The 23538-nt window shown below is 39.9% G+C and overlaps 2 protein-coding genes across 2 annotated transcripts; one reads left to right on the top strand and one right to left on the bottom strand.

The window, feature by feature from the left end:
- Window positions 1-215: 215 nt before the first annotated feature.
- Window positions 216-6918, bottom strand: si:ch211-225p5.8 (uncharacterized protein LOC555567 homolog). Its single transcript, XM_035672471.1, has 6 exons — window positions 6554-6918; window positions 5623-5789; window positions 2676-2910; window positions 1657-1816; window positions 476-529; window positions 216-372 (listed from the first exon to the last, which is right to left on the bottom strand). Exons 1-5 carry the CDS (start codon window positions 6594-6596, stop codon window positions 484-486), a joined length of 651 nt encoding a protein of 216 aa, XP_035528364.1. The 5' UTR covers window positions 6597-6918; the 3' UTR covers window positions 216-372; window positions 476-483.
- Window positions 6919-9388: 2470 nt separating this feature from the next.
- Window positions 9389-22619, top strand: LOC118335818 (developmental and secondary metabolism regulator veA-like). The gene is made up of 5 exons (XM_035672263.1): window positions 9389-9642; window positions 10460-10599; window positions 13029-14139; window positions 21942-22072; window positions 22525-22619. The coding sequence occupies exons 3-5, from the start codon at window positions 13679-13681 to the stop codon at window positions 22617-22619; spliced, it is 687 nt and encodes a 228-aa protein (XP_035528156.1). The 5' UTR covers window positions 9389-9642; window positions 10460-10599; window positions 13029-13678.
- Window positions 22620-23538: the final 919 nt, after the last annotated feature.

Genomic DNA, 23538 nt, shown 5'->3' with positions numbered 1-23538 from the left:
TAACTGTTGATGTTCTAGAGTTACAGCATTACAGGTTGTCTTTGCATTTTTGTATGTTTCATTGTTTTCAGTTGGATATTTTTGTATTGTTTGGACTTTGGTCACACACATTATGCAAAAAGTAAAAAAAAAAAAAGAAATACTTTGGACTAACTTGAGTTTGTATTTTTATATGCTATAGACCAAAAACGAATTATTAAATAACGAATAGATTATTCACCAATAAAAATAATTTATTGAATTATTGAAAACTCTATTTACAAATCTACAAACTTTCAAGCATCATCAGCTAGTTGACCAAGGCATTCAAATTTCAACCTCTCATCATGGCACAATAATGAAGCTTGACTCGCGGAGAGATGAGCTTGTTACCTGGTGGATACAAAATGAAAAAAAAATGTGACATGCGACATGTGACATGCTTTCATATATGTCATATTATCACATTTTCTTGAAAGCAAGAGGTCTCACTCACCGGTAATTTTACTCTAGCTGCACCCCGTCACAGGTGTCTTTTGATTCTAACAGCCTGTAAATATATAAAAAAAAGGTGAATAATAATAATTATTAGATAAATTAGAATAATTTAGATGTGAGAAACAGTAAGGAAGAGAGGGAAGAGAATCATAATGAATCCCCCTAAATGTCTTTACCTTACTTTTACTTACTAAACATGGTTGCTAAATCAAATTAAATCAAAAAGAAAATTTCAGAATGAATATCTTGAGCTCAAGACCCAAAAGAGAAATTTTCCCCTGGACACAAACGTATTGGCCTCTCACACCATTGCTCCATAACTCACCACCTCCAGTCATTTAAAGGTCCAGTGTGTAGGATTTAGTGGCATCTAACGAGGTAGTTGCCCGAAAGAGAAACTATGGTGGCAGTGGAAATGTGCGAAAAACATGAAGCGCCATATCTAGAGCCTGTGTTTGGTTTGGTTTGTTTGGTATCTGTAGTGTCTGTAGATGTTAGTCTAAGGTAAAGAAAAATACAACAATACGATTATTATTTTCACGTGATTATACACAAATGAAAACACATTATGCATATTATATTTCATATCTTTCAATAGATCCTCCTAAATGTTACACACTGGACCTTTAAATGAAGGGAAGGCAGCAGAGAGGAAGCAGTCGTGGCAGTATGATCTGCTGTGCTGAAATTCTGGCAGTAACCACCTAGAGGCAGCAGTCCCTTTTTCTCCCACTTTTGCTTTTTGGGCCATGTGGCAGTCTAAAACAGCCTTCACAAAAATACATCATGAATTGCCATAACATCTACATTTATAAATTACTGAGAAAAAAAGATTGTAACACACTAGTCAGGTCAAATGCTAAACAAAAAGGATTTGCAATTTTGACTTGAAAAGCAAACACTCTTCTATTTTAATTAGAATTCACAAATCATAGCATTGTAATGCATTTTACTGTGTCAATAGGGGCCAAATAAAAACAGGTCCACGATCTATTTTGGGTCCCAAGCTTAAGTTTGAAAAATGCTGGGTTAAACAATCACATATATATGTGTGTGTGTGTATAGAAAACTGTATTAAAATGTGTGGCACTTTCTAAGACACCTGACTCCAGTACATTGGTTAAAGGCTAAAAGATTTATCCTTAATTAATCACATCACATGAAATACAAATGACTCACTCTGCCTGAGCTTTGAGAGCCTTACGGGCCTCCCGAGCTTCATGCTCCTCTGAAATCTTCTTGTAACAGTACACCAGAACCACAATGAGCCACAGCTGCAGAACCACAATCAGCACGTACATCATTATCTCTGAGATCACCGCTGTCAGCTCCCGATTGGCTGGGAAAGAGGAACCAACAATGTAGCATTATAGAGGATGCATATCCACCAGGGTTAAGGCTGTGTTTTCTGTGCAGACTCATTCCATGTATTCCACTGGCAAATAGCAAAGAAGAGATTTTAATAAACAATTTAGCAGACTCTCTGTGTTTCCAGCGTGGACACGGAGAGTCATGGTTGCGGACATGAAGCCAGAACCTTATGTTTAGGTTTTAAATGGTGGAATGACAAATAATCTCAACAGGAAAACTGTGAATGCAGTTTTGCCAAAATAGAAGAAAGGAGAGATACCAAACAGAATTAAAAGTGACAGCCAGTGGTGGAATCTAACTAAGTGCAAGTTACTCAAGTAGTGTTTTTGAGTACAATTTTTGAGTAACTTGTACTTGAGTGTTTCCATTTTATGCCGCTCTTCAACTTCTACCCCATTTCAGAGAAGAAATGCTGTACTTTTTACTCCACAACATTGACCCAACAGTTAAATTTTTGATTAAGATTGTACATACAAACTAAAGGCTAGGTTTAACAGTTTCCAGTTGTTTTGACTTGTGCCTGTGACTGATGTGACCAAAAATGATTTCCCATCTAACTTCTCGGATGGTTTCTATTCAACCCAAAGAGGTCAAATTATCCAACATACATGATATTTAAAGATGCATCAGTCACAGAATGACTACTTTTACTTTTGATACTCCAAGAACATTTTGCTGATAATACTTCTGTACTTTAGTTTAAGTTTAAATGAAGGACTTCTTAGTCCTTCAACTGAGTATATTTGCATTGTTGTATAAGTTCTTTTACTTAAGAGAAGGATCTAAATACTTCCTACCTGCCCTTTCACAAGTACACCCCACCTTACCTACAGCCACCACGCTGAGCTCCACCTCCTTCTCCACAGTGACATGCTCATCATGCTGCGCCATTAAGAGGGTGCGGTGGATTGTGCAGCGGTACGTCCCTGTGTCATTAAAGGTGACGTTAGAAATGTAAATAGCTCCTGTCTGAATATCACTGTTTTGTGTCCCATGCCACTCCAGACGGTCACTGAAATCTTCATGGATTATGTCGGAACTGGGGTGGTCATAGTGAAAAATCTGAGGGAAGAAGAAAAAAGGAAACAAATGGGAATTTACGAATATTTAAGAGCATGTATACAATCTTTTAAAGTTCCTGCTCTGAATAGACTATTCAGTATAACTTAAACACATTCACTGCTTTGTATTTACAAATGATTTAAAGTGTAACAAGTCCGTCTAAAGCAGAAGAACACATATGTGTAAGTCATAACACAAAATGGTGTAAGTCAAGCACAGTTGAGGAGCGCTATCGTAACCATATGTGTGGTTATATTACACATTTTGTGATTATGACTTACACATAATGTTTCTCTCTGCTTTAGAACGGACTTGGTTAACTTTAAATCATTTGTAAATACAAAAGCATGGAATGTGTTTTAAGTTTATATCTAGAATAGTCTATTCAGAGCAGGAACTTTAAAAGATTGTTATACAGTGACGTCCCTGTGAGAGAGAGCGTGGAAGAGGTTCCCGACAATTTTGTTCTGCTGCCAATTCTGATATTACAAATACATTCCTAGTCATGATTAATTCAATATGGACCACAATCGCACCAGTTCCGACGTGATACTCCAATGAATTGATAATAGTTGAACCAGTCCAGAAACGGCTTTGGAGATCGCGCCAAAGGTGGACAGCCAAATACCAATGTGATATTGCCAGGATCACCCAAGAGTATTCTTTCAGTAATAGAGTACACTTTGCCCTGTGCAGCACTGTTCTTTTGAATTTTTGCATTTTAAAAAACACCCGTAAGGGACGTACACTTGGACGTACGCAACATATGATTCCAGCGCAGCTCATTAGGCTTGTGAGGCGCATGCTTATAGACATAAGTTCCTTATGTCACTTGTTGAGTTTCGAACGGTAGGGACTAGCTCCAGCCGCTGGTGCGTGTAGGTTTAGAAAGGAATGGTTGTTGTCATCGGTAGGTAAAGGGCAAGGCTTACGAGTGGGAAGATCCCCTTGAGATTTTAGGAGCAGATTATTCATACATCGATTCCTCTAAAAAAGCTCATAATCAACTAAACGGTGCAATCTTTAAATGTAAATATCAACAAAAAATATGGGCCTAAATAAGAATCCAATATCTTCATCCAATGTTTTTTATTATTTTTTGGGAAGGAACTTCAAAGAAGGTCCGAATGTATTGCATTGTAAAAAGTTTTAATTCAAGTTATCTTACAGAATTCTCCTTTTTGGTGAAATAACTGAGAGCTTATAGAATTATAGATGAAGAAAGAACGATTCGATATTTACAAGATTTTTAGTAGTTGTTTTTGTTAAAAATCATAAAAGCATAGAATCATTGCGCCAAATTGGAACGTCAAGCACAGTTGAGGAGCGCTATCGTAACCATATGTGTGGTTATATTACACATTTTGTGGTTATGACTTACACATAATGTTTCTTCTGCCTTTAGAACGGACTTGGTTAACTTTAAATCATTTGTAAATACAAAGCAGTGGAATGTGTTTTAAGTTTATACTAGAATAGTCCTATTCAGAGCAGGAACTTTAAAAGATTGTTATACAGTGACGTCCCTGTGAGAGAGAGCGTGGAAGAGGTTCCCGACAATTTTGTTCTGCTGCCAATTCTGATATTACAAATACATTCCTAGTCATGATTAATTCAATATGGACCACAATCGCACCAGTTCCGACGTGATACTCCAATGAATTGATAATAGTTGAACCAGTCCAGAAACGGCTTTGGAGATCGCGCCAAAGGTGGACAGCCAAATACCAATGTGATATTGCCAGGATCACCCAAGAGTATTCTTTCAGTAATAGAGTACACTTTGCCCTGTGCAGCACTGTTCTTTTGAATTTTTGCATTTTAAAAAACACCCGTAAGGGACGTACACTTGGACGTACGCAACATATGATTCCAGCGCAGCTCATTAGGCTTGTGAGGCGCATGCTTATAGACATAAGTTCCTTATGTCACTTGTTGAGTTTCGAACGGTAGGGACTAGCTCCAGCCGCTGGTGCGTGTAGGTTTAGAAAGGAATGGTTGTTGTCATCGGTAGGTAAAGGGCAAGGCTTACGAGTGGGAAGATCCCCTTGAGATTTTAGGAGCAGATTATTCATACATCGATTCCTCTAAAAAAGCTCATAATCAACTAAACGGTGCAATCTTTAAATGTAAATATCAACAAAAAATATGGGCCTAAATAAGAATCCAATATCTTCATCCAATGTTTTTTATTATTTTTTGGGAAGGAACTTCAAAGAAGGTCCGAATGTATTGCATTGTAAAAAGTTTTAATTCAAGTTATCTTACAGAATTCTCCTTTTTGGTGAAATAACTGAGAGCTTATAGAATTATAGATGAAGAAAGAACGATTCGATATTTACAAGATTTTTAGTAGTTGTTTTTGTTAAAAATCATAAAAGCATAGAATCATTGCGCCAAATTGGAACGCTCCCGCCTGCGCTTTTTACATAGAATACAGGTTTTAAGGAACTTCCACATTGGCTTCACTGTTCAGACCTGGAAGCTCTGTCCATTATATATAATGTCAGTGGGTTGAATAGATACAGATAATAATGTACACGCTCATCCTTAATATATATATATATATTATTTTAATTTGAAACAATAAGATACATAAATCTGGATTTCTTGTATTTAATGACTGACTGGAGATGACTACAAAGGGAACCCTTTTCAGTCACAACCCCCAACCAGATTTAACACTTCCTTCAAAGACTTTGTTGAACTCACATGCATGAACTCCTCCTCTCCCAGCGGTTTGAAGTGCCAGTCTACTGTGGCTCGTGCAGAGACCTCCTCTCTTCTTTTACAGGAGATGCAGCCCAGCAGGAATCCTTCTCCTGCCACGGCTTCAGTCATGGAGTCCACCTCTGCACATCCGCCGAGACACTGAGACACTGCAGGGAAAAGAGAGAGGACAAGAAGAGAAGAGGAAGTAGAAAACAACAGTGATTTAAATTAACAAGAGGGGAGAAGAAGAAGAACATGCAAGGACTTTATTATATTGATAAATTTTCATATGCCATTTAGACTGTATCCCACTTGATAGGAAAATATGTTTAGTACTCTAAGTACTCTAATCAAGGGGTTGTAGTATTTTAACATAGCCTAACAGAGCTGAACTTTATTTGTATAGCAACTTTTAACAACAAAGCAATTTAAAGTGTTTTACACAAAACATAAAAAGAAACACAGCAACATAAAGACTAATATAAATAGGATTTAAATACAGTCAAATAAAATCAAAGATGAAAATACAAATTATACAATGGAATAAAATGGCTTTCATGATTAGTTAAAAATGTTTTTTTAAAATTGTAAGACAATATTTCATGTCTTAGCCTTTCTCGGATGAAATTTGTCTCATATGATGGCTACTGATTGTCTGTCTGAGAGTTGTATTCAACACCTAAAAAATTATATTCAAAAACCCTTATTTTGTGTTTATAGAAGACAGGTGCAGTAGAAATACAATCTACTAGGAATGCATATGAAGTCTTTGCCCTTTTTTAAATTTTATTTTATGAAAAAGCTGTGAGGACTCTTGCTGTGAGGAAACTCAGTTCACTTAAGAAACTCACTTTAAAATGTGCAGCTTCAACCACCAACATCAAAAGGTCCTCATTATTAAAGGTACAGACATAAAGGATTTTGGACTTACCAAAAAGACTGAGGACAATTAGAAGAGACAAGTAGCGTATCATTTCTCCTGAAGTAACTTAAGGCCAGCCGTTGAAGAAAATATTGAACTTTCCTTGACGTAAACCTGAAGAGAAATATCCGTGGCATGTAAGATTACATTACTGACACAATGCCTCTTGATTCCTGATTAATCCCATGTCCTTCACAAACCACCCTTTAATCCAGACTGTCAGTCCAAGAGTTCACCAATCTTGTATTTCACATAGCCCAAACTGAACAGAACATTGAAAATGTTTACTAAAAAAAACTTCCTGTCCGTCTCCGTGTTTCTTCGCAGTAGTTTTAAATCTCCCCTGCAGTCCCATCTGACTTTAAGGCTGCTATATTTAGTGCGTGTGAATCCAGGAGAGTTGGACGTTGTAAGCGTTGAAAGCCAACAGGAAACCTGAGATGAAGAGACCTGATCTGGCTATAACTACACAGCCTGACCATCTAAACCAAAACTACAGCCATGTTTCTTCTTATCTACAGATTGACAAAAGAAAGTTTTCTCAAAAAGGAAAAAGAGAAGAAATAGATCTTTGTTTTGCTTTCTTAGTGGTGCGTTATTAGAAATATTTTTTAATCAGTTATTTTTGTACAGCTTTGTATATCATTTTCATTTCCATTTCCATTTTGTATATCATAAAATGTTATGCGTCCTTTGGTTATTACCTTTTCTTGCCTTATTATTATCTTTGCTAGGCTGTATTCATGCTGTTCTATAACATAGCTTTTGTATTCATTCTTTAATAAAAAAGGAAGCAGCATGTCTGGCATGCAAAACCATCCCTGACACGTTTTGTTTAACAAATCCTTTCGGACAAACAGATGCTGGAGCTTAAAGGGAAATGATTTTTTTAATGCAATATGATACCTTGTCTGTAAATAAATGCTCTGTTCTCCTGCCCCTCTCCACGGGTCAGAGATCAGTTACAGAGCCCTGCAGCAGGCAGGGGTTTAATGTTTTTGCTCAAGGACACTTCAGCAGAGATGAATCATTTGCTCCAGCATTTCGAATGTTAGGTTACTAGAAGTTTATCTTTCTCTGAGGATTTGCATGCTATTTTGTCTATCATTCCATGTAGTGAACTGACTTCGCCAAATCTCTTCCTTTTAAAGACTGAAAACCAGTCAGGGTTGTGAGAACTTGTGAGACCCCATAAAACCAAACACCCTCAACACATCTTCATCAAAATCTGCTGGCTGTTGTTAATAAAATATATTGTACAATTAAGTTTGTATATCAATATGTGTCATTTGAGTTACAGTGGCTGACTGTGTAGCTGGTCATTTGTGCACCTTCCCAGAAGATGATACACAACAGAAATGTATCAGTCAGCACAGATATTTCAGATTGTTTGTTAGGAACAATCTGATGAGTCAAATAGTGAGACACATGGTTGGGCCTTTTTTAAATCTTCCAAAAGCTTTTCTGTTTATCTTGTCTGAGATAAATGCATTAGTAATATGCTGTCATGTAGCAGCATATTTGGTATTAAATAGGCTATCACAGGATGATGGATGATAGGCCAACATTTTTTGAATGCATAAAAAAAAAAAAATGTTGGCCTATCATCCATCCTCACTATGGCATGTGCCACTTGATTGACGTACGGAGCCATGTGCCATGCACTTATGCAAGGTACACCAACATATATCGTATATATAAAGTATACTCAGTGTATATATATAATTAAATATATGTTTAGCATTTGTAATGTAGGTAGATCATTTTGACCTCGTCATGTTAAAAGTAGCTCGCAAGCCGAAAAAGTGTGGGCACCCGCTCATCTAGAAGTGTCCACACCACATTGAGGAGGATTAATTGGCCAGAAATGGATATACACTATTCGATCTGACGGCTAAAGTTTTTTCATCTACATCCAGCCCCTTCTGTTTTCCTAAAATTAATCAATAATAATACTCATCCACCGCATAACTACCACTATGATAATAATTATATATAAATACATTATCATTATTAATATAAATCAATTCAAACATTTCCCTCTAACAGCAGAAAATGACACATTTTGTAAATATAATCTCTCTTCTTATCAGTTTTGATCTGCCGTCTAAGGATCTAACAGCCGGTCAATGCCAGTTGTCCAGTCAGAAAAACAAGGCCACTGAAGTCAAGGCTGACAAAACAGACATTGACCGAAGGCCTCAACTTGCGTGCCTTGCACGTGGTTGGTACAGACAACATGTTGACGTGATGAATGTAATGAGATGTTTTTTTTTCTTTTTAAAGGGGAATGCCTCGTCACATGTCAAGTCAAATTAAACATATCGCTCTCTGAGGCCGTGCAGATAAAAAAAAAAGATGTACAGTGTAAACAGGAAGGATATAAGCTGTGTTTCTACCAGTCAGGCTGTGTGTGTGTTTGTGTATTTTGGCTGCATTGGAGGTCAGGTATGTCATGTGATATAACCAGATGACACAGTGAATCACTGAGCTCTTGATACGGGTCCTTGCCTCTTTTAACCTTGTGTTAGCCTGTGAATGATAATGACAAAAAAAATCAGCCAGAGCAATCTTGAAAATTACACGCATGGCTAAGACAGGATGAGAGAAAGACCTTGGGTTGGCACACACATGAGTGGCGAAACTTCAAGGAAATGTTGACATATGATAAATCCTGTGTGTGTACGTGTGTGTTGTGTATATGGGGGTGGACTGCACCACTCTGACCCTACACACGCATATACACAGTGAGTGACACACCTCCTTTCTCGCTATGCTGGTGCTGTTTTTTTATTTTTAGCACAGATCGAGTTTCCAGTCCCCGATTCAGCAGCCAGAGGTGCTCAGCAACACAACTCCCTGTATCCTGGAGCAGTCTCTTGCCCTGGGCTGCACATGTAACACAGACCTCAGTTCTCTGTTTTGAAGTGGAGCCGGTGAAGTGTTGATTGCAGGAGGCGGTCACAGGGAGTGAGAAGACAGAGGATGCCGGGTAAACCTATGGAGAATTTGAAATTGCCAAGTCATTGTGATGCTGTGCCATCGATTTGAAAGGATACAGAAGTAACTGCTGGCTGAAGATTTAAACTGACAGGCAGGTAAAGGCAAATTCATCACAGCAAAGATGTGCAGATTTTCAGTTTATATGTCCTTAGATACTGTATGTTTGCTTAAAAACAAAACCAAAAAACTACTTGAAATGATAGCACTGACTTTGTTTCTATAATCTATCTCTGTTTTAAAGCTTCTAAAGCTTCTTCTTTACTTATTGAAGCGTAAGGATATCTGCCCCAATGTGTAGCCTATTTTGAAAAAAGTCTAGTACACTGAGTGTTAAACATTATGGAAATAAGACTGAAACATGCAAATGTATGTACATACAGATGGGACGTGGGCATTAGAAATGAGATAAGTTGAAGTTGTGTTCTTTTGAGTCCACAAGAGCTAAAACGATTAGTGGCAAGTATTTTGATAAACAATTCATTATTTAAGTTGTTTTTCAAGAATTGCTTGACATTTGCTGGTTCCAGCCGCTGAGTTGTGAGGATTTGTTGCATTTCTTTTGTCTTATGTGATAGAAAATTGTATATGTTTTGGTTTTGGATTCAATCTATTTGAAGACTTTGGGTATTGGGGAACAGTGATGAACAACATACAGACTAATTACTTTCTTGATTAAGTAGTATATTGACGGTCTTTTGTATTAGTATAAGTATTTAAATTAGTTATCTGGAAAATAATTTCAAAATGAATCAACAATAATAATCATTAGTAACAGCCCTAAAATTGACAGCGTTTCAGTTTTTCCATATAATCTATGAGTAGATTTTAAATCTATGTGAATCTGTTGGTTAAAATCTCTACATTCATGCATCATCGTAACTGAAAGAGTCTTGTATGTTCTTTTGTTTTCAGTTTCAGACAAGGTGACCTGTCACTGGCCCTGCTCACTGTATGTGTCCCAGAGGAGAGGATATCCAATCTCTCACAGGCTGCATCCTAACTATAATAGCTCATGAGACCATATGAAGTGATGCTGCTACTGGAGGAAACGGGTGAGACGAATGTGCACCTTTAACACAAAGATTATGCCATATTTCCTTTTTGTTCCTGCTATTTTAGGATCATTTCTGCTTAAAAAAGGACTCACAAGCCTCAGATATAGTTTTATAGCAACTATAATGGCTGCACTCAGCCTTGTTAGACACAAGGGGTCGCAATGTTTCTGTCCATTCATTTTGGATCTTATTATCAACTCCCTTCAAATTAACTCTGAAATCATGCTAAATCTGTGGATTTACTTGTACTCGTTGCTCATGTGCTCAGGTGTACTGGGAAAAGAGTAAATATATCTGTTGTGTGGTGGTTTGTGCTACAAAAAAATCGCTGTAACTGAAACTGTACAGGATTGCTTCATTTATTTCTCCACGCAATAACGCAACGTAACTGTTGTTTTAATTAAATCACAAGGTTTGTAGGTGATGAAAGCTAAAAAACAGACTTCGGGATGGATTTTGTTCGTCTCATGTCAACACTCTTCTTTCGCCACATCCTCTGAACAGTTATTTTCCCGGGCTGTACCACAAAGTTTTTTGCGGGGGGTGTTCGTCTGCTTTTGCTGATGGCTGTGTGTATTTAACTGCACAGGAAACGTTATTTATAACGTCTAGAATTTGTTGGTGTGGTGATTGTTGATAAGTGTACGCCTTGTCAAATAGAAAAAACGTTATCGGGGATAATACTTTTCTTGATGAGACTTCTCGTAACACCCCCGCGTCAAGTTAATCGTCCGACTGAGCGACTTCGTTCCTTTTCACTTTTCGACAATAAACCTTTCTGTGTGATACTTTGAAACCAAGTTGGTGCTTCCACTGAAGTTGAGCCAACTCTGGCTGGTAGCTTTAAAGTTAGTTCACCGCATTTTAAACCGGGGCTGGTTTTTAAACGTGGAAAATGGAAGACGTCGGCACAGTATTTTCTCTACTGAAAATTAAAGCCTGCTAAGTCAGATAGTCATCTTTTTGTGAGCTGTCGGCCTTCAGACGTCGGGGTGGTGTGGTGTTGGTTGGGGGGGGGCAACATTGGCTAAAACTTGGTTAGCTGGCTGGAGGCTATCTGTTAGCTGCAGCCGGCAGATGCCTCTGTACGCAACCGAGTATGTTGATGTGTTCCTGTGAAAAAGTGGATTTTAACGTGACTCCCCGCACCGTCGCTCGGCTTGTTTTCGAGGCCGAGCAAGATACCAGAAACGGAGGAAACTCATCCAATGGGAGGTAGGAGATTCAACTTAGCTTTAAGCCTTTCCACCCCCGGTGCTGCAGCCTGTTTGTGTGCCATAACGTTGTTGTTGTTGTTGTTGTCCACCACCACCCGATTTATTTCTGCATACTCTTTTCGTCCTATATCATGTCAAACTTCGGCTGTGTGTGTGTGGCTTTGTGCTGCGTGTCAATAGCAGTGACATTTCTGAGTGATGCACTTTTATTTATATCACAGGAGGAACTGTTCTGAACACTCCACACTGCAGACACTCGCTCCTTTTGTACGGCCGTGTTTTTGTTTGTCTTTTAGCATCTGAAATGTGCTGTGTAATGTTGTGCGATGGTGATTTCGAGATGGTGTTTTATGGCAAAAAGAGATCAGACTTGTGTGGACCAAAGAGTGAAGGCTGTGCGGGGATTATGGTGGATTACTCTGGACAAACAAGTCGGTGCCAAGATTGTTCTTGTTCAAACAGATCACAGCAAATACTGTCAGACGTGCTTGGGCCCTTGCCTTGGAAGTGCCTGCTTTGAAGGCAAACAATGGAGTGACACACACAAACACAACTGTTCCCTGTTGGAGGACACATCTGCAGTATGTTTTCATGTAGTTATGACCTTGGTAGCCTATAGTGGCAATTAGACCTTGTTATTGGCTGTATGAACTGTGTATTTTCAGTGGGTGTTGTTTATGTCTGCTACAGTGTCTGGTGGTTGCTGTGGGAGATTGTGTGTGTGTTTGTTCTTTTAGGATCAGCTGTGTTTTTTATAAGTCGTTGTTTTTTTTGGGGGGAATGCTGGCATTTAGATTTCCTTGCAACACGCGTAACTGTCCACTGATGAATAGACTGATGTCTGTCAGCCCCGTTTACCCAGTTTTGGCAATTTCTGAGTTACTTGAAGGGAGAAAATGTTGAATAATGCTGCTAAAATAATTAAACTATTAATCCAAACCTAGGCAAAAGTATGCACGAAACATAAACTGCCCCACCATCAATATATCCCATTGATCGGCCCTCTAACGGGAACAGTATTTCATTGCAAATCATCATCATCGTCATATGATACTTTACATTCCCGGAACGGGCAAAGCATACAATATCAAAGACCAGCTAGAAATAGTCTTAGTCTCGCAATAATTAGTTTTAGGCTAGTGTGAAGGGTTGTAGTCAGATGTAGGCCAGCCATTCCAATGCAAAGTTTCTGCTCTTCTCACTCCTCAGGTAGCTACTTCCAGATACAGATCTGTCTTTGTCTGAGACTTCAGCTGTTGAAAAGATCTGCCTGATAATGCAAACGCGAACTTGAAGTCTGCCAATGGGAGCAGAGTGGAGGAGTACCGAAGAAAGAGAGTGATACCGGACGGTGTAAGAGGAGCAAGGAGTGAGGCACATAAGCTGAACACAGAAAAGGGACGATGGAGCATTTTATTCATTCTTAGCCAACATAGATACAGACTGAACGACTGGAATAATGGATTGCCTAAAGATCACAAATTGCTCCTCCTACTTTCATTCCTCATTTTTGACAGTAAAGGAACACCCTTTTCAACACTTATAGGGAAATTTGCTTGTGTGATGTAAAGGTACTTCCAGTTCACAGGAAATATGAAGGAAACTGAATCATCATGTTAAATTCAGTCAGTGTTGCCTAATAAGTCTATTATTATTACTAAGTGATTTGCACAAAGGGAGTACTTAATGCGTTTCCAACATCTTGCGTCACCCATCCTATTTCTAAAATATACCAAAGGCAAGCATGACTGGAACATTTTAGTCAGTCATGGGTCAGCCTCGACTGTAAAGATGCGACAAGTCCTCGTTGGTGTCCTTGACTGGACTGAAAGAAAATTAAGCACTGAAGAGCTCTGAAGATGACTATGTCCTCTCCTGTGGGACCAGAAGGTATCACTGTGGCTCAGCCTGTCCCCGTCCCAACCCTGACTGTCCTGCCCCCATCCTCAGATACAGAGTCCTGGTCCCGCTCACCTAGCCCCAGACCGCCACGCTCCAGCCGCCATGGTCGATTCCACCGCAGCAGGAACCGAACCAAGAAACGCAACGAGGAAGAGCAAGGCTGCTCTCCTAAGCGGCAGTGGGGTAAAAAAACGCAAATTGTAGTAGAGGAGACGGGCCCCATTCCAAACCGTAGCCCCTCACCCTCCCCCTCCGTGGCCAGTCAAATGGAGGGGGAAGAGCAAGGTCAGGACAGCCCTTCATTGGACCACCTCCTGCCACCGTCTCGCTCCTGGTCTCGTAGCCCCTCTCCCAGCCGGCGCTCCCGTTGGTCCCTGAGGAGCCTACTCAGCAGAGACTCTGACTGGGAGAGCTGCAGGTTAGTGAGCTGGATTCATTCCAAATAACCAGCCAGAGATTTAAAAAAGAAAAAGGAAAAAATGATGAAAGAAATTATAAATGTGCTAATGTGCAGCATTTATTTACTCCCTCGTGTGCAGAGACGCAAACTAAAGTGTTTGGGGTTTTTTCTTAATTGATTCAGTTAAACGTTATCTCTTTGCGAATTGACTGCACTTATCTTACAGCAGCAGCACTACGTAAGGCTCAGTGGGTTAGAACAGCGTCCACACCATCAGCACTACGCTTGCCTGTCTCATGGGTATTCTACTCTTATAGCTCTGTTAAACCTCAGCCAATTTGCATTCAGGCCTCCTCAACCCAGATTTGCCTGCAATGCCTGACTGGAGTGAGTAGCCTCTCATTTGTGCATGTTTGTGGCAAATAAAAAAGGCCTTACATCTGACAGATTTACACTTAGTAGACTTTTCTCAAATGACACACAAGGTTAACTATTTTGGAACAGGGTGGAGTTAATTAGCTAATGGCTAAAACAAGTAAGGACAGATTACACCGTTAAAATCCTGATTAAGTTGATTCATGGTATGCTATGACGTCAGATTAAAAAGCAGGCCAACGCAAAATTTCAGTGATGAAGCAAGAAGTGGCCTGTACCTTGTACTTAACACAAAAACCCCCCCACACATGCTACATATGGCCATGGTATTTTAAAAGAATAGCGTCAGCTTTAGGTAAGATGATCTCTTTAAACAAGCGAAACAGCAAGGTTATGAAAGCTGTAAACAAATAAAGTGAGACAGCTCATGTGGCAGCAAGGAAAAACAGATCTGGTCAGTCGAAGGGAGCTAGAGGCGGGGTTCATGCGCCATTTATCCTTCCTCTGAAGCATGACATCACCTCCAGCCAATGGGAGAGTGCTCTTAGTCTGATGATGTCATGTGAGTCCAATCAGAGGAGGTTTTGGGCAACACTGCAGTGGGCTACAGAGGGCAAGCAGAGGGTGATTCTCTCTTGTGCTCCATATAAACAGCTGTGTCCTTGTCTTCTTCATTTACACATCATTTTATTGACCCAGTTATATTGTTTTGCTGGATATTATTGAGACGTATCCAGATTTATGTCCCCTCTAATAATGGTTTGACAATGGAGACATGGTGACAAAACGTATGTTTATATAGCTTAAAGAGCAAGTGGAGTATTTAGATTCAAACAATTTTAGGTAAAACTTAACACATATATGCCTTTTTAGAATAAGGCTCCAGCACACACGCCTATGGTTATGTAACCATAATTCAGATAAGCCATAAAACAAACAAATTACCCTATTCACTCAAAATAAACATCCTCTTCACCACACTAAAGAAGTTTCTAGTTGACTTTTAAGTGTTTGTACAGCATGACAATCTCCCCAAACACATTTGACACTTATGACAAAATGTTTATTTTTCCTGTTTAACAGTGGAAAGTGCAGATCAAATAAAGTGTAGGTAACTGACACAAAAGTCACTCAAGATGCATTAGAGATGAATTGCGAATCACAGATCTAAACAGAATCTTCTCATCATTGGCTCAATCACTTATTGGTTGAGGCAATATTTCGTTCATTGTGTCAGTGGGAGCCAAGTATTGTTATTTTATGTTTTTCAGTTTAGAAGCTCAAAGTCTATGATCATGTTCAAATATCTTGTATTATATTGGGAAGAACTAAATGTATGACAGTCCTGTCAGGGGCCACTATTTAATGTTGGTAATCCTGTAATAATAATTTAGTTACCAGAAATTTCTGTTCTCACTTTTTTAATTTATGTAACGCCGTGTCAAACCTAGATGACCTATTTAGACTTTTGGAAAATGCAGGTTTATCCCATGTTATGATGTAACTCTTAATGGAGCCTATATGCTGCAGTTTATCCTGATCATGCCTTAATGCGAGACCCACTATAAGTCTCCTTCTACCGGCTGTTGCACAGCAAATGACTTGTGTCTTCATCTATAGTTAGCGTCCAGTGGGAGATGTATCTGTGATAATAATCAGAGAGGATGCCAGAAAATCTAAGTTTCTATGCTTGTGTTTCTTGCTGCTTGTTTTCTGACTGCAGTATTTGGGGTTGAAAGAGTTATTGGTGACAAATTTGTACCTTTAATTGCTCTTTGAATGTCTCCGTCGCCAGATTTGCTAATGTAAAGCTGCCTTCACGTGCTTTGCACAACTAGCACAAATGCATTTTCTAAGGAACAGCTGAAAGGGCAATTCCGCCTTACACAGAGACCTTCTACTTATTTTGATGTAAACATGTTGCGAACTAGTCATAACAACAACCATTTGTTTAGCTTTGCAGATATGTAAACCGATAGGCCTCTATTTTAAAAAATGCTAATCTGTAAAGCTCTTATCTTTTGTCATGCTTTTTAGCTTAAATGTTTCCCGTGTCAGTATGCAGACAGTAAAGTGAAGAGTGTAGGAAATGCATCGAAAAGACATGAAATGTTCTATTAGATACCTTATTTTAAATGGTACTACATACTGACTTGTTATTGACACAACATAAGACATTTTAATATACAGGTTAATCGATGCAACTCTGTAATCAATCAGCACAAAGGTTAAATATTGAGGCGATGTTTTGTATAATGTGTTTACTAATAACATACGGTACAAATGTACTACATATATTGTTCAGAAGACTTAACCTTGGTAAAGGTGACAGTTTTTTCAGCAGCAAAATCTACCTTAAAGTGATGTATTTATGTTTAGCACCGCCAAATCAACAACAGTGACCTGCTGACTGATTGTGATGGATTATAATTGTGACCTTTGCCTTTCCGCCACACTGTATCAGTGCAGCATTGTGACCTTTTGACAGTAACCTGATTTCAGGCAGTTTCTTTCCCTGTTCCTGGTTAGTATTTCATGTCCAGTACAAGTATTTACAATATCTACTTTAAACCCATTTTCAGTTGTCAGCTTTTATAGTCCTATCCACTCATTTATCTAGTATTATGCATAGTGTGTAATTAATCAAAATCACAATATGGCCAAGTGCAATGTATGAAACGCAGACGCTGCAATGTTTGGATAATGGTAAAATATGTCACAAAACAGCATTATAAAGAAGTACTGTAGTGCTGCAGAGATGCCCTAACCTACAAATGTCGTTCTCCAGATTTAAGAAGTCCGCGTGGTACAGACACATGATCATGATTTTAACAGTTTTGTCAATGAAAATTAAATTTGTGTTGCAAAAATGATCATCCCCACACTGTGTACCAAAGGCACTTTGGGTTTTTCACCATGTGTACAAGGAGCTGCAATCTCCTTGTCAGCCCAAAGACCGATCTGTGTTTTCACAGAAGTTCACTTGCACTGCTCTCCTTTTTGTTGCTCTGTTGAAATACGAGGTTTTTTTTGTAGGCAGGAAGGAAAAGGCATACAAGAAGGACTGTTACATCGTGCCCTGTGTACTAATATCCTGTACATTTTCTAGGCAATTCTGAGGTTTCTCAATGCCCTCTTGGCCCATGAAACTCTGACATTATTATAGGCCATTGGTGAACCTCAGAAAAGCAGATTACACTGAGGGAGACAGAATGGTGGAGATGTGGGCCTGGCTCAGCCCAGCGTGGATTATGATGTGGACTCTAATCCAGAGGGATGGACAGAGAGAATGAGGGTTAAGGGATTGCGTGGGCTCTGGGCTTTGGCCAGGTGGATTCACTACAGGCAGCCATGCTTTCTGTTTACAATGCGAGTCACGTTTTAGCCTGGTTTTTTTTTTTAGTATGTCATAGTATTCTTAAGGGCCTCCATCCCAAAAACCTAGCAGATTTTTAAATTGAATTAATCTACTAGTTATACTAATATAACTAACTAGTAGTTTGGTCTATAAAATGTAAGAAATGTGTGGCCAAGGAGATGTCTTGTTTTGTCCAAAATCAAAAGATGTTCAGTGTATCATCAATATAGGACTGAGAGAGCCGGCGAATGTTACATTTGAGAAGCCAGAACCATTGAATTTCTGGCACTTTTGCTTTAAAAATGACACAAACAGTTGATTAATCCACTAATGAAGCTGATCAGTGCCTCATTTAAAACAGTAGCTACCTGTTGTCCCCACACAGGAACGGGAAGCTTGTCTTGGAGCACGTTTGTTTAACAAATAGAAGAAGCATAGAGTTTGCAAAAGTCGGTATTTGACATTTATCACACAGATAACTGTTGGTCAATAAATGTTATAGCGACCTGTTGTCTGCGAGGTACTGGTGCCTCTGAATTCAGATAAAACCCCTCACTTTTGACTCACTTTGTCTTATCTTTATCGTTGCCCCCCCCAGTTCAGAATCACCTCACTGTAAAAAAAAAAAAAAAAAAAAAAAAAGGGCCTCACTCAACACATTGGAGCCTCTCCTCCCTCCTCCCTCCCTCCCTCTCCACTTCCTCCCCTCACCACCCTCTCCCTACTTGCAAAGGGGATTACAGATGGACGCAGAGACTGCAGCCCCGTTACCGGGTTCTGCAAGCGCATAGGGAGCGGCGGTCCGTCGGTACCTGGCTGTAAGGTGCAGGGGCGTCGACCAACGATGGGAAAAATAACATCCGACCCGCCGGGACGGTGGACGATGGGCGCATTTCTACCCCGACGCTAAGCGGGAGGAACCAAGACCGAGCGCGGACATCCAACACGCTTACACCCCCGAAGCGCCTGGCTTGCTTTTAGCTGCACACCACACCGGTGCCATATTGATACAATACCGAACAGCAACGCGTGTGTGTGTTTATGTGGTGTGTGTGTGTGTGTTTTGTGGATATCTGTTGGATCGCAAATGCCTCATGACATGTTCGAGTAAGTGGCATAAAGAGAGTCTCCATCCAGTGTTAATGAATAGCGTATGCTCATGCTGTAATCTGTCTCTGGTGCTCACACATCGTCCGTGGGTGGGTGGGTTTTTTTTTTTTTTTTTTGTGGGTGTTTTTTTGTGGTGGTCAAAATGATTCACAGCTCGCAAATCCCACTGATAATATGGGTGGGACAGTGTTTTGTGTGCATCCAGTAGATAGCTGTGGGTTAGTGTTCTCTCCTGTCGGTGCTCAGTGGGTCACTGACTGGAGCCCACCCCCACCCACCCCCCATCATCCCTCCATCCCTGTAGCATCTACTGTTTCTTAACTTAAAACGGGTTGTATAATTGCTCCCCAGTGACTCATGTTTGACTTTGTCTCGTCCCGTACACGTTTGTTCATGTATGGTGTTGTAAACGAGATGGTTGGACTGCTTTGTTTTGGTTAGCCGATGTGCTAGCTGCCGATTAGCCGATCTGTGTGTGTTGGCTCCCGTTTAATATGGGACGGGTCTAGGGCTGCACAGTTAATAGCAGTGTTATTAAAAATCACAATATGCGAGTTGCATTTTGCACTTTGCATCAATTTTTATTTAAAATAAGTGTAAAATGTGACAAACAGCATTAATGAAGTACTGTAGTGTTGCACAGATGCTTTGGTCTGCAAATGTTGTTTCTCCAAGTTTAAGAAGAACATTTTACAGGACTCCAACAAATGTCACATCATCATGATTTTAATAGTTTTTTTCCCAGTGAAAATTACATTTGTGATGCAAAGATGATCATTCCCGCACTGTTTGTGAATCATATCGCAATCAGTATGATGTTTTTTCCAAGTTGCGCAGCCGTAGACAAGCCACAATATAAAGGTTAACTACGTCAGAGAGATAACTGGAGGTTTGTGTTGTGTCCAGGTTTGTAAACACTGGCTGACACAGATTCACATCACAGTGTCCTGACCGCACACCAAGCCTATTTACAGCACCCTCCGCCCTTATACGTTTACCTAAAGATAGCTTAATGCTTCTTGTCATTGTGCCGCTCTGATTAACATTGCTGCATTAGATAACGCAGTGTTTCAGGGATTATTTTCCTATATAATGGATCTGGTGAGGTCTGATAGATGGACCCCCAGCTTCCTTGCTCCTTGTCCCAGCCATTAGTGGTGTTGCCTTGGAGATGATCATTTTGACTCGTCTCTTTTCCTTTTCAACTCCTGTTTCCTTTATTCGACCAAGTACACGTTGAAAAATCAATTTCAAACAAAGGCCTGGCCAAGAGGGCATCATGACAACATTATTATAACACAACAAAAGAGTATGGACGATACTATGTTTAGAGATGAGTTGATATTTCAGTTTTGCCTTTATCTGCGGCCAGTGTTTATCTGTTGTGTTGCATCCATTTTGCTATGGCTAAATGTTGTCTTGGTTATATCCAACTTGGATTTTGGAGAAATAATCACCTCCGTTTTCCAGCACTGGCACAAATTACACGCAAACGCAGATGTGCTCCGTGCAGCAGCACGGACAGTGAGCGAGGGTTCAGCTCTGCGTCTTACATCTTGGATGAGAAATAGACTGAGCTGCATCAAGGCGGAGATGTTTATCTTTGTAGGACATATAATGGTATATCCATATCCTGTTTCTCAATCTGTGCATCCCTAATTAAGTTAAAATGCACACAATTTTTACATTTTCACAAAATGAAAAAAATAATTTACCAACATTATTCAGCTCTGACAATTTGAAGTTCTTCTGTAGGTTGTTCCTTGAGAACAGGGCAGTTTATGTAAAAGCTTTTTTGCCCAACTCCATCCAAACACTTCTCAGGCCAGTTTAGACTCAGTTTGGATGTAGAAAAGGGAATTAAATTGTCAACAGTTTGGAGAATTGACTACTACTCGTCGCAAAAATTGTACAAAAGTCATGATTATACTCATGGAGGGGGTGAAGAAATGGCAGCTTATGTTGACAGAGAAGTTGCAAAGTAACGGTTAACAAGGGGGTTTGATAAAAGAGTTAGGGTTGGTGTGTGGAGAGCAGTTTGGCTCAAAGGGAGGAGGGGAAGCGATGAATTCTTTGTTTGGTTTCATTAACGAAATGACTTAAGCCCAGAAGGAGCCACTGCAGCATACTGTGGAGTGAGTGAGCTGGGAGCACTTACTGATTTAAAGCTGACACTGGTGCAGCTACTGTACACATGATTCATGATGTCTGGTCAGGATAAGGCAATGGGCAGTGGTAAACAGCTGTGTGTGTATGTTTGAAAGACAGCGGTACATTATAAGGTGACTGATGGTTGGTTACTTACAGAGGAATGAGGTGCAACCGTGGAAACTCTGTTGGCGTAAATCCAGACATTTCCTCGGGTCACTGACCTGAACGTTAGATGTAAATGTTTTGGCAGCAGTAGGATGACCATAATGAGAGCACTAGAGGCTGAACCATGTCAGAAACAGTTAATTGTCTGTCAAATGGAGGCTATAGTATATCAAATATAGTAAATGACAATCATATGTAAAGCGTTGTTTTTAAATTGCTTATTTAATGAGTAATTGATTGTTGTAATTGTTTGAGCCGTAAGACTTCAAAGTCCTGACAACCGTTCAGCTTTAATCTATGTCTATGTTGCTTTTCAGTCTGCATGTCTCAAGTAAATGTCTTTCACTCAAGTTCACCAGAAGACAATCTTAATTTAGATATCTGTAATTACATCACAAACTCTCTCTGAAGTTCTGACCTGGTAGTGTTTTATTCTAAAGAAAGCCAGTTAAAATCAGTTAGAGACACGGCCTCACATGGCCTTTCTTTGGTCTTCAGTTGGCGGTTTGAGATGACATGCTATTATCAAATAGGAAATGCGTGCAGCCTTTTATCAGAGCATGACATTAAAGGCATTAGAGATCAACATTTAGTGATGAAATATGCAAGAGTTTCCTCTGTTCTCCCCTGAGCTAAGTCTGTGTCTTTTTTTTGTCTCCAGTACAGCCAGTAACTCTCCACGCAGCACCCCCGGCAGCTCTCCCTCCCTGCGGCGCAGGGTCCTTGGGGGTGGCAGGGCCAGTGAGAACGAGGGAGGAGGAGAGAAGAGCAGTGGTGGTGGTGGAGGAGGAGGAGGAGGAGGAGGAGGAGGAGGGAGGAGGAGGGGAGGAGGTTCAGATAGCCCCTTGCCCTCCATTTACCCTCTGCCTCCTCCCTCCACATCCCGCCCTACCGCTTGCTTCTCGCCCACTTCAGCCGCAATGCCAAGGTAATAATCCACTGATCCAAGGTGATGTGCTAAAGAGCGCTGCTAATGCTTAAAATGCAAGACATTGGGTTGAGGTGCACGCTACAGACAAGCACTTAGTCACCAAGGGTTTCCTGCTCCATATATTAACATATGACTGCTATGTAAGCTTTATGTTGTGGGGAGTGAAAGACCTTCAAATGTCTTCGCATTAATCCAATTGAGCTATGACATTGGACTAAATTCAACACTTTTTATCGCATAATCATAACCAAGGGACACTTACAGTTCTTAGACTGAATCGTTTTCATGGATGAACCATTCATTGTATTGAAAGCAACCATTGGAGTGGGTGACACTGTCCACCTGGCCAAAGCCCAGAGCCGCACGACCAATCCCTTCAATAAACCCTCATCATTTACAGGGCCTTAACTGGATCCTAGCCCTTACTAGGAATATTTAAGAAGTTCACACTTTCAAACATGCATCAATCAATCCACGTCTGGGCTGAGCCAGGCAACTATACCACACTACCTACCACCAAACCATGTTTCTAGTCTGCGTGCGGTGTGAAATCTGCTTTTTCTGAGAGTAATCACCTCGAGACTCCCTTCCAAATCAATTATACAATTGTCGATTATTAAATGGGCAAAGAGTCCAGTCTACTTGAGAAATCTCACCACCGTTGCCTCTAGAAATTGAGTGTACAGTGATATTAGTAGCACAGGGCACGTAAATTGATATACATGTAGTCTTCTCTAGTTTATTGGCCTTTTACCCTCTCTTCCTGCCTCTATAGCCACTGTGACTATGATAAATGGTTGATGGTTTCTGTTAAACAGACTGGAAATGTTACCATGGTTCTTGTTCTCTGTAAAATTTACTTAGGACAGTGTCTGTAATTCTATGTGACTAAAGAGTCCTGGTTTAATGATCCAGCATGGTTTTTTCAGGCTCTACTGCTGTGAAAAAGATCAGCTTTTTTACTTACTGAACTGTTTGTTACAAGGCTGGTTCAGTGACACGTTAAACTTTTTTATAAATGAAGAAGCTGGATTGCTTTTGACACCACCTGAAAACAGTGCAAAGAACCTCCAACGTTACAAAAAAAACAGGCTTAGCTTCCGAGACTGGACTGGGCAGATTCACACATACAAATAAGCGGAGTGGATTACTTTACTATGCAACGTATTCTGATGGAATCTGTATAAAATCAGTTTGTACTGTTACATTTTTAATTTACAGAGAAATTCTGAGTAAGTTAATACTAAATATGCTGTCTTCTCTTTTACCGAACTGCCAGAGCTCGTACACATTACGTAATCAAACAAAATTTAACAGACACATGACT

This window comes from Morone saxatilis, unplaced genomic scaffold, assembly GCF_004916995.1.
Source record: "Morone saxatilis isolate NCDOM2014 unplaced genomic scaffold, NCSU_SB_2.0 Contig24, whole genome shotgun sequence".
Lineage (NCBI taxonomy): Eukaryota > Metazoa > Chordata > Actinopteri > Moronidae > Morone > Morone saxatilis.
This window is presented reverse-complemented; position numbering and strand designations above follow the sequence as displayed.

What these genes read in the sequence shown, in the direction of transcription:
- si:ch211-225p5.8 (XM_035672471.1), bottom strand. Translation starts at nt 6,596, where the DNA reads ATGATACGCTACTTGTCTCTTCTAATTGTCCTCAGTCTTTTTG. An exon ending in GAGAGGAGGAGTTCATGCAT is followed by an intron (nt 2,911 to 5,622) that starts GTGAGTTCAACA and finishes TTCTTCCCTCAG; the next exon opens with ATTTTTCACTATGACCACCC. An exon ending in GCTCAGCGTGGTGGCTGTAG is followed by an intron (nt 1,817 to 2,675) that starts GTAAGGTGGGGT and finishes CCTCTTTCCCAG; the next exon opens with CCAATCGGGAGCTGACAGCG.
- LOC118335818 (XM_035672263.1), top strand. Translation starts at nt 13,679, where the DNA reads ATGACTATGTCCTCTCCTGTGGGACCAGAAGGTATCACTGTGGCTCAG. An exon ending in TCTGACTGGGAGAGCTGCAG is followed by an intron (nt 14,140 to 21,941) that starts GTTAGTGAGCTG and finishes TTTTGTCTCCAG; the next exon opens with TACAGCCAGTAACTCTCCAC. An exon ending in TGGTGGTGGTGGAGGAGGAG is followed by an intron (nt 22,073 to 22,524) that starts GAGGAGGAGGAG and finishes TTGTATTGAAAG; the next exon opens with CAACCATTGGAGTGGGTGAC.